Below are 13846 nucleotides of genomic sequence, written 5' to 3' on the forward strand. Positions count from 1 at the left end.
AGGTTCACAGAATAGCAGACTCTGCTGAAAACTATCCCTCCAATTAAAAATAAGAAGTGGGAAGACTACTAAATGAGCACAAGGTATAAAAGCTAAATATACATTGATAGATTTTAGTCTTATAATAAGAAACTTTCATAAGTTAAAGCAAAGTCTTTCATAGTATGCCTAATCACTGTTGTGTTGTACTATAGCTATAAGTGGTAAGCAATTCACTTTACACCATAAAGTTTTATAAAATGTATTTTTCTCATTATTACTAATTCTCCAATATCTGAAATCAACACCTATATAGACTACTTTTCTTCCCTATTGGCCAAACTTTATTTGGCAACTTGTGCTAACTCCAATGTCTTCAGCCTGTTCAAAGCACTACCTGAGCAACAGGCCTCAGAAATGCTAGCAGTCAAGAGTGGGACAGAGATTATTTTCCTAGGAAAAGTTTCCAAGGCACATGCAATTAGGTTTTCCTCTGGACAGGCTTCATGAATCACATTATGATCTTACAATCCATGGAATAATATTTAAGAAATATGGAAAAGCACCTACATCTCTGGCACATAGGTAGCATTTACTCATCTCTATAGCCCTCATGCATCACTACTCTTCATACCCTCTCACTCTTCATACCCTCTCCCATCTATACCACTCCCTGGCCATACTTTCTAATTACTTCCTTGAATATGCCCTCCTCTCTCTCAGCTCTGAGAATCTGCATGCACTGCCCCCTTTGCTGCCTTTCTTTTTCTGACACAGCAACTCAGTCACCCAGGCTGGAGCGCAGTGCTGTGATCACAACTCACTACAGCCTTAACCTCCCTGATTCAATCCATCCTCCCACCTCAGCCTCCCAAGAAGCTGGGACTAAAGGTATGTGTCACCACACACGTCTAATTTTTGTACTGTTTGTAGAGATGGGGTTTCACTATGTTGCCCAGGCTGGTCTTGAACTTCTAGACTCAAGTGATCTGCCTGGCTTGGCCTCCCAAAGTACTGGGGTTATTGGCCACTGTGCCCGTGGGATTATGAGCCACTGTGTCCAGCCTCCCCTTTGCTTCTTTGTGTCACTCTCTGTCCAGTGAACATCTGGCCCCACAGGAGGCAACATAGTCATTGGTTGTTCAGAGCTCTCCCTGGTACCCCTAGTCTAGGCTAGGCTTCTCTCTTCTGTCCTCCCAGAGCTTCTGTTCTTGCCTCAGATACAGTTCTGTAGGGATAGGACTATGACAGCGTATTTACTTTTCTGTTTTCCCTACACACTGTAAGTATCCATGGCATAAACAACACACCTTATGTCTCAGTTCCAAATGCCTAGACAGGTGACAATATATCTTTGTGAAGGAATGGATATATATACTAAAGTTTTCAAAGGTACAAAATTCTTTGTGCAACAGAAGATTTTTATCAAGATTTTTAGAATAGATACTTCCTGAAAGTCTGAATGAATGGGTCTATTGACTTTTATGGTTATCTCATAAAATGTATTCCATCAAAAGGTATCTCTAAAATGTAACATAAACTTCACATAGCAAGTGCTATGGTTTGAATGTCGTATCCCTTTCAAAATTAACGTGGAGAGTTAACCCCCATTGTTATGAAGCGGGGCCTTTTGGGAAGCGATTAAGTCATAGTGGCTTTGCCTTCATGAAGGAATTAATGCCCTGATAAAAGAGGGCATTAATAAATTGATAAAAGAGGTTTCAGAGATTTGCCCTCTCTTGCCTTTCATCCCTTCCACCATGTGGGGACACAGCAATCCTCCCTTCAGAAGGATGCAGCAATAAGGCGCTATTTTGGAACAGGGAGTAGCCCTCACTATACAGCTTGCTGGTGTCTTGATCTTCAACTTCCCAGCCTCCAGAATTGTGAGAAATAAATTTCTGTTCTTTATAAATTACCTAGTCTCAGGTATTTTGTTACAGCAGCACAAAGAGACTAAGATGGCAAGCGTAAAATTCACTTTAAGAGTATAGTCTTCGTTTTGTAATACAGCTTTTGTACAAAAAAGAAAACAAATACTAATGATTAGCATATTTGTTAAAACCACCTATACACAGAAGACTTAAATAGCCTAAATTACAAATAATAATCTTCTGATGACTTTATTATGTTATTAACCATTGCATAAGCTTTACAATTTTCAGCATTTTTTAAGTAGACATTTATTATTTTTATAATCAGAAAAAATTTTTTTAAATTATTTTTATTTTTTAGGCGAGAGCACAGTTCACTGTAGCCTTGAACTTCTAGACTCAAGTGATCCTCTTGCCTCAGCTTCCAGAGTAACTGGGACTACAGGTACACGCCACCACACCTGGATAATTTTTAAATTTTTTGTGGGGACAGGGTCTTGTTATATTGACCAGGCTGATCTCAAACTCCTGGGCTCAAGCGATCCACCTCAGCCTCCCAGGGTATTGGGATTACAGGCATGAGCCACTGTGCCCAGCTAGAAAAAAATATTTAAAAAGGCATATATAAAGTAAATGATTCTAAGCAATTAATTTCTGTGTTTTAGGGAGTTCATGATATTGCAGTATTTAAATGTTTAAACAGCCACAATGTTGTTGACATTGTCCCCAAATTGTAGTATAATTAGCTAAATCAATTGTCTTTTTGCACTCAAAGATCCAGTGTGACCCTATTTAAGAGATATTTTAAAAAGGCCCTATACAGGCTGGGGGCGGCCTGTATATAATATAACCTATAATCCTAGCACTTTGGGAGGCCGAGGTAGGCAGATCACCTGAGGTCAGGTGTTCGAGACCAGCCTGACCAACATGGAGAAACTCCGTCTCTACTAAAAATACAAAATTAGCCAGGCATGGTGATGCATGCCTGTAATCCCAGCTACTCAGGAGCCTGAGGCAGGAGAATCACTTGAACCCTCAAGGCGAAGGTTGTGGTGAACCCAGTGCACCACTGCACTCCAGCTTGGGCAACAAGAGTGAAACTCTGTCTCAGAAAACAAACGAACAAACAAACAACAACAATAACAACAACAAAATAACCCTGTATGGTCTTTTAAAAATGTCTCTTAAATAGGTTTTAAAAAGATGAAATCCAGACTTTGGTATCACATAAATGCCTGCATAAAAAATACAAATATAGGCTGGGCGCGGTGGCTCAAGCCTGTAATCCCAGCACTTTGGGAGGCCGAGACGGGCGGATCACGAGGTCAGGAGATCGACACCATCCTAGCTAACATGGCGAAACCCCGTCTCTACTAAAAATACAAAAAAACTAGCCGGGCGACGTGGTGGGCGCCTGTAGTCCCAGCTACTCGGGAGGATGAGGCAGGAGAATGGCATGAACCCGGGAGTCGGAGCTTGCAGTGAGCTGAGATCCGGCTACTGCACTCCAGCCTGGGCGGCAGAGCGAGACTCCATCTCAAAAAAAAAAAAAAAAAAAATACAAATATAAAACACTGTATGTATATTAACAACTATGGTATTGTCTCTCTGTGTTTATTTTTCTGGATTAGTATCACAAGACAGCAAACAACAGAAACCTGCAGGAGACCTAACACACTTACATGCAAGCAGCCCTGAGACTCGAATGAAGCCCTCCCTAGTTTACTGTGAAAAATTAGACTGTGTTAAATGGGGCATCACTTGCCCCCATATGCGGCAAAACTTTGATATGCCCATAAAGCATGGATTTACAAAAAAGATAGAATTTAGAGTATAAATTCTTATGAAATAATCTTGAACAGTAAAATGCAGCTTAATTTCCCAGTTTGGTCATGCAAACTAGATCAGGGGTTGGCAAATGTTTCCCGTTATGGGCCAGAGAGTAAATATTTCAATTTTAGGTTTTGTGGGCCAAGAGGCAAAATTGAGGATATAGGTAGTTATCGAATGAGAGGAAAAAAATCTCAACAAAATTTTCACTAAGAATGTAGCAATCATTGAGTATAATTTTTTAAATAAGAGAGGTTTACTAATGAGAAGAATGAAAATATTTCTTTTGGGCAAGGGATAATATTTTGTTTAACTGGGGTTCAAAGTTAACATTGCAAATGTTCATCTGTTAATGCCCATCTGTAACGAGATTTTTACATTTCAATATGATAGAACTGTATGTAATGAGATTTATAATTCATCTTTGAAAATGTCTTTTCAAACAGGTAGCACAGCTAACATATCAATGCATAATAAACAATGCTTTGCCATCTAATTCAAAAATAAAATAATCCCCTATCCAAGGTGATTTTAAAAAAAAGTATAATGTTAAAAGTCCACTTTTCTTTTCTTGTTTTGATATGATGGCCATATACTGACAATAAAAAATGGTAAAATGTCGCGATATGGTGCTATGCATGGCACTCCAAACACTATCACATTATATGTATCTCACTGTGATTTGCAGCGTATCAAACAGCAGTGTGAAGTTGAAGAGAAGTATTTTGTAAAGTCTCTGCTGCAACTACTCAATTCTGGTGCTGTAATGTAAAAGCACTCGTTGATAATATGTAAACAAATGAAAGTGATTGTGTTCCAATCAAACTTTATAGACACTGGAATTTGAATTTCATATCCTTTTCACTTCATGAAATATTATTATTCTTTGGATTTCTATTTATCTATCAAAAAATGTAAAAACTACTTTTAGCTAACATGCTGTAAAAAACAGGCAGAGACAGTGGGCTATATCATCGGGCCCAGGGAACCGCAGTTTGCTAACCCCTGAAAGGTACGATACAGGTACCTATATTCTTACCTTCTGGCAAGCTGCCTCAATTGTTCAGCACATTCGCTGTCTGATTTCTGGTTTATAAGTTCAAGGATGTTCATGGTTCTATGAAAATGGCCACATGATAAACTCACACTAACAGCTGTTTCATGTTTATCTCCAGTAAGTACCCATACTTTGATACCAGCCATTCTCAATGCTTCAATAGTTTCTCGAACTTTATCTTGTAGTCTGAAAAGAAACAAATTAGTAGTAGAGAATACTTTTATGACTGTATTTTAAGCTAAACTACATAGTATATTTAAGGATAATTCTAAACTCCTTGACCTATGCATGTTACTACATCACATAGCAATATAACTGGAATTTCCTCTCATTAAGAAACATGAATAAACAGATTGGTGATTGGTTAACACAAAATCAACCAATTCAAATCTACAATTTCATATATTAAGAATGTATCTTCAAAGTTGCTATTTATAGGATGAAACTACGTGCTCTTCATAAACTCCTGTTTTATTAGGAAGTCTTACATTTCAAAAAAGAAGATTTTTCTCTTTTTATTTTGATTTAAAAAAAAACTCAAACCACTCATATAGTTCAAAAATCAGACTGTAGAAAATAAAGGTCTAGCTAACTTTAGGTGACTCTCAGAAACCTTGTAAGGACAACCAAAAAGTAAATGAAAACCTGGATTTTAAAAATATGCAAACACCCTTAGGTCTAGGTGGTGGAGGCAAACATAACAACAGACTTAATCTGCAGAATTCAATCTCAGAATTCAGCTAAATTTAAGAAACTGTGAAACAGACATTGAGATAGGTGCTGGGAACAAAGACAAAGAATAAATGGACTTCAAGGATTTCACAGGTTAACAGAGGAGAAGTCTTTAAACAAATAATTAAAATATAGTGCCACAAAGACAACAACAGAACTACCTACAATAAGACTTCACAAAGAAGAGAATTTTTAATCCTCTTAGGTGTCAGGAAAGGTCTTACTGGAGTGGAACTAATATCTAAGCTATACTTTATGAATAGGTAGTCACAGAGGGATGGTGAAGGGAAGAATCACCCAGGCAGAAGGCCAACATAGGCACAAAACAGAATAGTTTTAGCTACAGATGGCATGCAGAGACAGTTTGGTATTGTTGAAACATAAAGCAGAAGGAGACAGTGGTAGGAGGGAAAGTTGGAGAATTAAGCAGGTGCTTCAAGTGTTTGCATGACATGCTGAGGAGTATTCTAAAGATTCAAGCCTATAAGAAAAAACTATAGAGAGCTGGTTTCTTTCATCTATTTCAGATATCTGGCTAGAACAAAAATTGTACATACTGACTGGGAAAAATTAAGGCTTTAGTTCTCTACTTTGATCTTAAATATATTAATTTATCATAGGATGTTAGTAAAGAGAATTTATGCCACATATTAGAACACTTGGTTACAAAAATTCTTATGAGAGAAAAATAATCTTGTTTACTTATCTGATACTTACCTGTCTTCTACTGCTGTGGCTCCAAGTAATATCAGGTCTTTCTCTATGAACTGGAAAACATCTGCTAATTTCTCTTCCCGCTGCTGCAAGGCAGTCCTGGCTTCAAATATGCGTTTATCTATTTCCTCATACTCTTTTGATGTAAATTTTCTATATGCTATACACAGAGTTCTTAGCCCTTTCTGAAACAAACAAAAATTAAAGACAAAAATTGAACACAAACAACTAACAGAAAATCAAGAAGTCACTATCAAAATACACTGAGGACCAAGTACCAAAAGTCAATCACAAATCATTTAAAAAGTACCATCACCTAGTGACAGGAAATAAATAGTGTCACAAAGCCCTACTGATCTGAGTTACGGGACACATATACATCTTTCAACTTCTGATGTTTTCTTAAAATGTTGCTCAAAATAGACCGGGCGCAGTGGCTCACGCCTGTAATCTCAGCACTTTGGGAGGCTGAGGTGGGCGGATCACGAGGTCAGGAGATCGAGACCATCCTGGCCAACATGGTGAAACCCCGTCTCTACTAAAAATACAAAAAATTAGCCGGGCATGGTGGTGGGCGCCTGTAGTCCCAGCTACTCAGGAGGCTGAGGCAGGAGAATGGCATGAACCTGGGAGGTGAGCCAAGAGAGCACCACTGCACTCCAGCTTGGGCGAAAGAGTGAGACTCTGTCTCAAAAAAATAAAAAACAAAAAATAAAAAGTTGCTGAAAATAATTAAGGTCACTGAATTGTAGAATATTAGAGCCTAGAATAGATCATAAAGACTATCCTATTAGTGGTTTTCAAACTGTGTTACATGGAAAGCCAGAAAGTTCTTAATACCTTCAAGGCTGTTGAGAGAGAGACAGCTGCAGGTTCTACCTTCCTGTTTTAACTTACAATTCCATTTTTACCTACTTCATAAAATTTCTAAAGCAAAGGAGACCATAATTTCCTAAAGGTTCACAGTATGACAAAATTTGCCTTTCAAATAAACAAGTCAATAAAATGGCCATTACAAAAACTACTTTTTAGATTTATCAAATAAATGATTTTAAGGAATATATCTTTACCAGTGAATTGGAATCAGAATTGATTATCTGGTTCTACCAGGCTCAAAGTTTTCTTATAGTATTCATCTCTGAAAATTGATATCTAAATCTAAAGACTTATAAAAGTTCCTTTTCTTGTTACTTGCATTTTCCTCAAGAAAACCAATAATAAATATTCTTTTTTATTTTTAGAGATAGGGTCTTGCTCTGCTGCTTAGGCTGGGGTGCAGTGGTGTGATCTTGGCTTACTATAGCCTTGAACTCCTGGGCTCAAGTGATCCTGCTGCCTCAGCCTCCTGAGTAGCTAGGTCTATAGACATGTGCCACCATGCCTGATTATGTTTTATTTTTTTGTAGAGACAGGATCTCGCTACATTGCCCAGGCTGGTCTCAAACTCCTGGCCACAAGTGATACTGTCTCAGCATCTCAAAGTGCTGGGATTACAGGCATGAGCCACTGTGCTGAGCCCCATAATAAATATTTTAACAACAACTTGGAAAGCATAGACTTAAAAATACTATATGACACTATTTAGCAGATTTTCCTTTTTTTTTTTTTTTTTGAGATGGAGTCTTGCTCTGTTGCCCAGGCTGGAGTGCAGTGGTGCGATCTTGGCTCACTGCAACTTCTGTCTCCTGTGTTCAAGTGATTCTCCTGCCTCAGTGTCCAGAGTAGCTGGGACTACAGGTGGGGTTTCACCCTGTTAGCCAGGATGGTCTCAATCTCCTGACCTCGTGATCTGCCAGCCTTGGCCTCCCAAAGTGCTGGGATTAAAGACGTGAGCCACTGCGCCCAGTCCTATTTAGCAGATTTCTAAATATTGCCATTCCCTGACTTATAAATGACCCATACCTATAAATGTGCTTCTTTTAGTTGATAAAGAACCATCTGTTATTAATACATGAATTAATCCATTCTATAACAAATACTGAGCACGAACTATGTGCCATCATTATTTTAAATATTAAAATGGTGATAAGGTAGAACCATGTCTCTGTTCTCACAGATGTTACAATGGGGTGGATAAACTGGAACATAAACAATTAGGGAACAAATAATGGGAAAAAAGTCATAAACTGTTAAAGAAGGCAGATGAGCAGAGGTGAGTGTGGAGTATACATTTACAGAAATGCAAAAATGAGAGACCATGAAGTTCTAAGACTGAGAGAGAACTGCATAATAATTTTGTTATTTACATGAATGATGGCTCTTTGTTTTAATAAGATTCCCCTGTATTTTTAAATTTTGTAAATTAAGAGAGATATAATTCACATACCATAAAATTCACCTCTCAAATAGTACAAATCAGTGTTTTATCGCATATTCACAGAGTTGTGCAATTATCACCACTATCTAAATCCACAATATCTCACTGCTCCCATGAAGACTCTCCTTTTTCTCCTTCCTCCAGCCCCTGGCAATCAGTAATCAGCTTTCTCTGTGAATTTGCCTATTCTGGATATTTCATATAAACGTATTATTAATATATAGCCTTTTTTGACTGCCTCTTTCACTCAGCATAATCTTTTCAAGATTCATCCATGTTGTAGCATATATCGGTACTTCATTCCTCTTAACAGCCAACAGATACTCCATTATATGGATATACCACATTTTGCCTATCCACTCATTAGTTGGACATTTGGGTTTTCCATTTTTGTGGCTATTGGAAATGCTGCTGCTTATGAACATTCGTGTTTAAGTTTTTTTGTGGACATGTTTTCAGCTGTCTTGGGTGTACACCCAGGAGTAGAACTGCTGTGTCACATAGTAACTCGATGTTTACCTTTTGAGGAACTTAGCTACATTATTTTTCAATGTGGCTGTACCATTTATAATCCTACCAGCAATATGTGTATAAGGGTTCCAGTTTCTCCACATCATTAGGATTCCCCTATGTTTGTTTAATAAACACTCTTTTAAAATAGTGTAGTTTGAGTAGACTTTGCAACCAGAAATGCCCTGACTATAGAATAGGTTTGAAGAAAAGATACATTTTAGCTTGCGTTAAAAGCGTTAAAAGTCAGTTTTCATAAAAGGAATGTGGAGCCAACACACAGTGTAACACAACTGCAGAATTTCTATAATTTTTGATAAATTAATAAGAAATAAAGTCTGAAATTTTTCATAAATATATCTTTTAGAATTTTTTAAATCATAGAAATTTGCACTCACCAAAGCAAATTCATCTACATGAATTCTGGTTTTTTCTATTTCTCCGCCTATACATTTAGGGAGAATTGATGACTCAGCTCCTTTAGCAAATAATAACTTCTCACCTACAGACAAAAAAAAAAAAAAAAGAGTTATCAAACTCTTAATATTACATAAATAAAAATTCATGACAGTTTAGATTGGTTACCTGAAGGTGCCTGAACAATTACACTCATTCTCCTACGATCTGAATCAAATTCCAGAATATGAAGCAGTTTGTACCTAAAGAAAAGAAAGTAAGAAAGACAAAAACTTTACTTTTTTAAAATAATATGAAGTGACTATACGGAAATAATCCATATATAAGATAAAATGGCTAATTTACAACAAGAATTAATCACATTTTCATGATAGCTTACATGACATTAATAACAAAACAGGGAAGAAACAGAAGAGACTGACACTGAGTAATTACCAAATGCCATGTATTTTACATACCTTATGTCGTTTAACCACCAAGAGAAGCCAAGAAAGTAGGTCTTATCTCATTTTTATAGATGAGGACTATTAACCTCAGAAAGATTAAGAAATTTGTCTAAAGTCACGTAAGCTTGTGAGTGGCAGAGCAAAGACTGGAATCCACATCTGCCTAGGTCCATGTTTTTCTGACTGAAAAAGGTAACTGATTCTCAGTGCTTTTTTCTGTCCTAATACACCTGACAAACACAACACACATTAATATCAAAGGCTCATTATAGCAGTGACTGTGAACCTGGGTGTGTGTGTGCAGGGGTCCATTCCCTCGTGCCTCTCTAGGCAGCTGTAAGAGAATTTGTGTGGCTACATGAAGTGTGGCTTAAAGTCTTCCAGATGAATCTTACACAGTGATTTACATATGAAATCTTCACACAACTCAAAGAAAAACAATGAGTTGAATATAGTTTATAAGTTGATGAAATAAGCTAGACAGACTCTCACATAAAAGTAGCCAAAGAATTGGCCCCATTTAGTATGGAAAAGCATAGTTTGGAAAAGCACAGCTGGAATTGACATATGATCAGAATTGCTAAAACCATGAAAGGAGTAAGTATATTAAGCATGAACTAATTTATCAAAGAATGGAAAAACTAGATATAGACAGCTGTTCCTTCATGTTTGAAAGATAAAAATCACAGGAAATATAAGGAAAGTTTTCTTTATTCACTGAGTAGAAACCTACAAAACTCATTACCCAGGAGCATCTAAAAATAAACATACAAGTAAATTCAAGAAATATTAAGCTAAAATATAGATGAAATATTCAAAGCAGACTATTGTTATAACTATGATGAGATACAACATAATGTTAACATCATTCTAGAGCAGAGTTCAGTAACTTTTTCTGTAAAGGGCCAGAGAGTAAATATTTCAGGCTTTGTGGCCATATATGGTCTCTGTTGCATATTTTACCTCTTTTTAAAACAACCCTTTAAAAATGTAATGTGGGCCAGGCGCAGTGGATCACGCCTGTAATCGCAGCACTTTGGGTGGCCAAGGTAGGCGGATCTCTTGAGGCTAGGAGTTCCAGACCAGACTGGTCAACATTTCCACTAAAAATACAAAAATTAGCCAGGCATAGTGGCGCATGCCTGTAATCCCAGCTACTTGGGAGGCTGAGACACAAGCATCACTTGAACCTGGGAGATGGAAGCTGCAGTGAGCCAAGATCGTGCCACTGCACTCCAGCCTGGGTGACAGAGCCTAAGATTCTGTCTCAAAAACAAACAAACAAACAAACAAACAAACAAACAAAAAAAGTAATGTGATTTGTGGGCTGTAGAAAAACAGAAAATAGGCCAGATGTGCCCTGTGAGCTACAGTTTACTGATCCCTATTCTATACTATATACACTTAACACAGAGAACATTCTAATATATGAAAAAAATTACCGTTCCAGTTTTCCAAGTGTTTTAACTTCCATAGTTTCTTCAGAATTGCCGATAAACACAATACCAATCCTAGACGTTATAAGGATAAAAAAGTGAGACTTAAGAAATATATTGCATATTTCACAATGTCACTATAGCTTAACTTGAATAAAAACATTTAAAATCAAAGTTTAAAATGCATTTAAAAATATTTCCTTTTAATATCACTACTTTGGTGCCAGGAGTGGTGGCTCATGCCTATCATCCCAGTACTTTGGGAGGCCAAAGCAGGTTGATCACCTGAGTTTAGGAGTTCAAGACCAGTCTGGCTAACATGGTGAAACCCAATCTCTACTAAAAATAAAAAAATTAGCCAGGTGTAGTGCCCTGTGCCTGTCCCAGCTACTCAGGAGTCTGAGTCAGGAGAATGGCTTGAACCCCAGAGGCTGCACTGAGCTGAGATCAGGCCACTGCACTCTAGCCTGTGTGACAGAGTGAGATTCCATCTCAAAAAAAAAAAAAAAATATATATATATATATAGAGAGAGAGAGAGACATACACACACATTTATATATATTATATATATACATTTATATATTATATATTAACATTTATATATTATATATTCACATTTATATGTATTATATATATTCTTATATTCTTTTATATATATAAAAGAATATACATACACATACACACACACACATATACTTTTAAGGACTAGAAGGATTAGAAGGATCAGAGTAGATGTAGTACAACATATACACAAGCATTTTTCATAAATTCTATTACACAGATTTGTATAGTAATCAGAGTTTCAAAGAGATCTTAAAAAAGAGAATGCAAGCTTGATAATAAAATGACTTCAAATTGTTATTTAAAATTTAAATTGTATTTCTATTTTTATGTATTTATATGAATTCTGACAACTTAAAATGATGAATTTATGTTTGAAAATTTTAAATTATGTTCTGATATTGTTGCATTTATTTAAACGGTGTTTTTCCGAAGATCTGGAAATCAGACTAAATTACCTTGCAGCAGCTTCTACTAGTGCCTTTTCATCTGGTGAAGATGCATAGTACTCTAACTGCGAGGGTGCCAGGTTGGATTGCCAGGGACCATCACCAATACAGTCAGTCTGAACATTGCTAATCTGAACAGTGTGACAGAGACTGACTGCTTTAAAGAAGAGATCATGTTCTTTAATCTGTAAAAATGTAATTCATATTCATGATAAAAATATCATTTCCACATACCATTTAGGAAACCAGAGGCAAAATTCTAAGATCTAGAACAAGAGTGCTACAACCTTGATTGCCTGAATAATTGTTGGTTGTTTTTGCCTTCAAAAAGTAAAATGTCACATTTGCTTAGGACCCTTCGACATGTAAGCATCTTTTTAGGAGGTACAACCAAATTGCAAGTAGGGGGGAACACTTTTTTATAGAAGAAGTGAGGTCTCAAAAAGTATTAAATAAGTTTAAGCTCTATTTTTCAAAGAAAGTCTTCTTCACTTCAAGGCAGTAAGGGCTTTTCTTAACTATATTCCATTTAAATACTCAAAGAGCTAAGGCAGACAAGTTAAACTGTCTGATATGAATTTCAAATATATATTCCTTGCTCTACTGACACAAACTTTTTTTCCTAAAACTCATCAACTACTGCAGAGAATTATTTCATATGAAACCCTTATTTATTAATTTAAAAATTACTTACCAGTTCAGTTTCATTTTCAGGACTGGATCTGAAAGAGGAACTAGTTGTAAGATGTGATAAGTTGTTAAGATGGGATAAACTACTAAGGTAAGATAAGTTTCCTTCTGAAGAGTCTGGGGTTGGTCCTTCGGGTACAAGTCTACCATTGATTTCTTGGTATTTCATGCCATTAATTGAACACTCCCGAAACTGCATCTCATTTTCTGTCAGTGTACCAGTTTTATCTGTAAACACGTACTCTACCTATAGAGACAGAAAACAAAAGAAAATAAACCTTTGTGCTCACGGTCCTATGTTAAGCAAGAAAAATCTCTGTCCTCGCTCTCCTGAAGTCAAGTTTATCTATTAATATTGATATATAGATGCTGAGATTCTTATAATCCAAGCACAATTAAAAAAATAAAGATGCCAAGGAAAGAAAACAGGGTAACACGAAATAGTTCAAAGCTACACAGATGCTGAAGTTTGTGGTATTTTTACGTACATGTTTATCTGTAGAATTGACAAGAATTTGGTATTAATGCTTCTTTTCTGTTTCTTGGCTAAGGTATTTTAAGTAGTAGGACTCAAGAATTATCTCTCAAGCAGGGCAGAAAGGATGCTTAATAACATAGAATGTGAAAGAGTATCTGGGTGAGGAGAAATAGTGCAGAGCTGGGAATAGCAATACACAATGATAGCGACAGCAATACAAGAAGTTAGAGGTGTGAATTGTCTGAAACAGAGAGAAGTTGAAACTGAGGACAGAAAACAAATTTAGTGAAAAAAATGAATGTGTAAAAGAAAAAAATATTTTTAAAAGCAAGTAAGACAAATTATTTCATTATTT

General features: G+C 36.5%; 1 protein-coding gene across 3 annotated transcripts in view; it reads right to left on the reverse strand.

The window, feature by feature from the left end:
• ATP11B (ATPase phospholipid transporting 11B (putative)) overlaps positions 1-13846 on the reverse strand; it is a 143491-nt gene that overhangs the window by 54223 nt on the left and 75422 nt on the right. For all 3 annotated transcript variants that reach the window (XM_023187474.1, XM_023187473.1, XM_023187475.1), the window contains exons 13-19: positions 13018-13260; positions 12333-12508; positions 11319-11387; positions 9599-9672; positions 9412-9515; positions 6190-6371; positions 4723-4926 (exon numbers count right to left, since the gene is read on the reverse strand). In XM_023187474.1, coding sequence (XP_023043242.1) covers positions 4723-4926; positions 6190-6371; positions 9412-9515; positions 9599-9672; positions 11319-11387; positions 12333-12508; positions 13018-13260 — 1052 coding nt within the window. The remainder of the gene's footprint in view (positions 1-4722; positions 4927-6189; positions 6372-9411; positions 9516-9598; positions 9673-11318; positions 11388-12332; positions 12509-13017; positions 13261-13846) is intronic.

Source organism: Piliocolobus tephrosceles, chromosome 2 (genome assembly GCF_002776525.5).
Source record: "Piliocolobus tephrosceles isolate RC106 chromosome 2, ASM277652v3, whole genome shotgun sequence".
Taxonomy (NCBI): Eukaryota; Metazoa; Chordata; class Mammalia; order Primates; family Cercopithecidae; genus Piliocolobus; species Piliocolobus tephrosceles.